Below are 2,848 nucleotides of genomic sequence, written 5' to 3'. Positions count from 1 at the left end.
CATGTTATCAGTCCAAGCAGACTTCTGACCCAGGTCTTTTCTAACCCATCCCAGCAGCTCTTACTAAGAGTTACGGGGACTTCAGCACAAGGTGCGACTTTCTGATCCCAAAGGTCTGTGAGTTTCTGGAGACTTGTGCAAACTTTCCCAATTACAGCTACAGGTAAACACACTGCTGTCTTCTTGGAAAAATGAGCTGTATGGAGAATGTTTCTAGTATGTCCAGGCGTTCCAAGTAACTCTTTTCAGTTTAGACACACCTGAGTTACCAACCTACCCCCTCCGATTGGCGGAGAAAGTGGTCACACCTGATTTGTAGGTTTACCTGTTCTAGTCAATAGGGGGGGCACCTCAGCCAGCCAACACTAGATAGAATCTAGTTGGGAGTAGGAATGCAGTTCTTATTTGAAACACCACTGAGTTTCTGAGATCATTTCTGCTTTCTTCTCTGGCAGAAAGACTTGCTTCAGAGCAGCTTCTCCAGCTCGAGTCCAGGCTGCTAGAATTTCGTTCAGGGAATAATGGCCACCTCTGCTGTCCAGATTATTGGACTGGTGTTCGGTGGTATCGGCATGGTGGGGACGCTGGCCACCACCATCATGCCCCAGTGGAGAGTGTCTGCCTTCATTGGAAGCAACATCGTGGTTGCTGAAAACAGATGGGAAGGACTGTGGATGGCATGTATGCGGCACGCCAACATCAGGATGCAGTGCAAAGTGTATGATTCTCTGCTGGCTCTTCCTCCAGAGCTGCAGGCCTCCCGGGGGTTGATGTGCGCTGCCTCGGTGCTTTGTTTCTTGGCTTTCATGATAGCCATCCTCGGCATGAAGTGCACCCGCTGCACAGGGGACAACAGCAAGGCGAAGGGCTACATCCTGCTGACGGCTGGAATTATCTTCATTGTCTCTGCCATCGTGGTGCTCATCCCCGTGAGCTGGGTTGGCAACTCCATCATCAGGGATTTCTACAACCCACTGCTGGACGTGGCCCTGAAGCGTGAGCTTGGGGAAGCCCTCTACATCGGCTGGGTCACGGCCTTGGTGCTGCTTGCTGGAGGGATCATCTTCTGTTGCCAGACATGCTGCAGCGAAAGGAGCAGTAATAGCTACAGGTACTCCATACCTTCTCATCACACGACCCCCAAAAGCTTTCATGTGGAGAAGAAGTCGCCCAGTGTGTACTCCAAAAGTCAGTATGTGTAGTTTTGTACTTCTGTTTTCTTGACTGTCCCTTTAGAAAGCTGTGCAAATGACTAAAATGGCTACTACAATCTAAATATGGAACCCCAAAGGACATTGCTCTGTGCCATTGCTAACGGTCTGGCATTGACTACTGGAACTGTGCACTGGCTGTTTATGATTCTATAAACTATGTCAGAGCCAATGAGATACTACACGTCTTTGCTTGTCCAAGAAACTGCAGCAATTTGTTTACTAAATGAGTCTATGCATCTATAGTCTTTATCAGTTACTTGAAACACCATTGTTAAAGACTTTATTATTTTACAGCTGTGATTTCTCTACGACAGAGCATTATGTATGTAGGTAAGCATGATGTTTATATTTCACATAAAGAGAGATGGGCTTTATATAGCCCTATTGAAAGTGAAATACTGATCCATTATATTGAATAAATAGAACTTAAACATTGCTGTTCAAGAGAGTCAGGGATAAGATTGAAGAAGGTTAATATTTAATTGTTTAAAAACAGCTTAGAGATTAATGCATTTCATTTATAATGAAGGTTAAAATGAAGGCTTTAATCAGCAATATAAAGGAAACGAAATGGCTTTCTGATATCCCATTTATCAGCACAGGAGTTAGAAACCCTAACTCCTTTATCCTCTTTCCCAGAGGCTTTCCTTTCTTGTATATTAAATTAACATCTTTTAAAAGGAAGATATTTTGTTGAGGGTCTTTGCATTCAAACTGCATTTCCAGGGCTGCATTCAGAAGAAAGATAAAACTGCGGTGGAAGACACATTGAAGACTTCAGGGAAGGGATCTGCAACCCCCCTCACTTAAGTTTTGAAAAGCTAGAGAAGACATGTTTATATGCATGTGAGAATTTTAATAAATATGTGTGCATAGACTTTGAACTTCTAACACTATTAAGTTAAAAAAAAAAGGACTTAAGAATAGTTTCTCTTGGTTCTTAGTGCTGTCTGGAACAAGGGTGGGTTCGAGGGCGGGTGTTCTTGGTGAACTCCATCTGCTCCTGTGTAACTACCTACCTAAGGCAACTCGCCATTTTAGTACCATCTGAAGATGAATGTCCTACTTGTCCTCACATTTTGCTCCACTGTGCAAGGGTATCCTATATCTCTATCTCCCCCTTAGGAAATGCTTCCAAATTGAAGGATTCTAAAGGATATTTTCAATGTGTAATTTAATATCAATTTGTGGTTATCATAAGTATGTGTGTTGTATGCTTTATGTGCTTAATTGTAATAAACAGTGATTTAAATTAATTTGACATCCTTTCTCTGTACTTCAAGAATTTTATATTATTATAAGAAAGCTTTCAAATTCTGATATTTTCAACTATTTGACTTTAAAAGGAATATGGAGGCCATATTGTAAAGACGAAAATAAGTTCCATATTAACTGTTGAACATATAAATTACCATATTTAATAATAGTATGTTTTATACTTATAATTAGGTTCATACCCTATTTGAGGCAAATAATATGTAGTTGTTGTTTTTTTAGGTAAGCTGCTCCAAAATACTATGAATATATTTTAACTGTTATTTCTTTAAAATATATTCCGTAGATGTTGTTGTTGTTATGTGCCATTGAGTCACTTACAACCCATAATGACCCTATGTACAACAGCCCTAAACCCT

General features: G+C 41.0%; 1 protein-coding gene across 1 annotated transcript; it reads left to right on the top strand.

The window, feature by feature from the left end:
- Positions 1 to 521: 521 nt before the first annotated feature.
- Positions 522 to 1,202, top strand: CLDN8 (claudin 8). Its single transcript, XM_006899419.1, has one exon. It carries the CDS (start codon positions 522 to 524, stop codon positions 1,200 to 1,202), a length of 681 nt encoding a protein of 226 aa, XP_006899481.1.
- Positions 1,203 to 2,848: the final 1,646 nt, after the last annotated feature.

This window comes from Elephantulus edwardii, unplaced genomic scaffold (genome assembly GCF_000299155.1).
Source record: "Elephantulus edwardii isolate Elephantulus edwardi_28Jun2011 unplaced genomic scaffold, EleEdw1.0 scaffold00256, whole genome shotgun sequence".
Classification (NCBI taxonomy): domain Eukaryota; kingdom Metazoa; phylum Chordata; class Mammalia; order Macroscelidea; family Macroscelididae; genus Elephantulus; species Elephantulus edwardii.
Note: the sequence above shows the minus strand (reverse complement) of the source record. Positions and strands in the feature narration are given on the sequence as shown.

Coding starts and splice junctions, on each gene's coding strand:
- CLDN8 (XM_006899419.1), top strand. CDS start 522: ATGGCCACCTCTGCTGTCCAGATTATTGGACTGGTGTTCGGTGGTATC.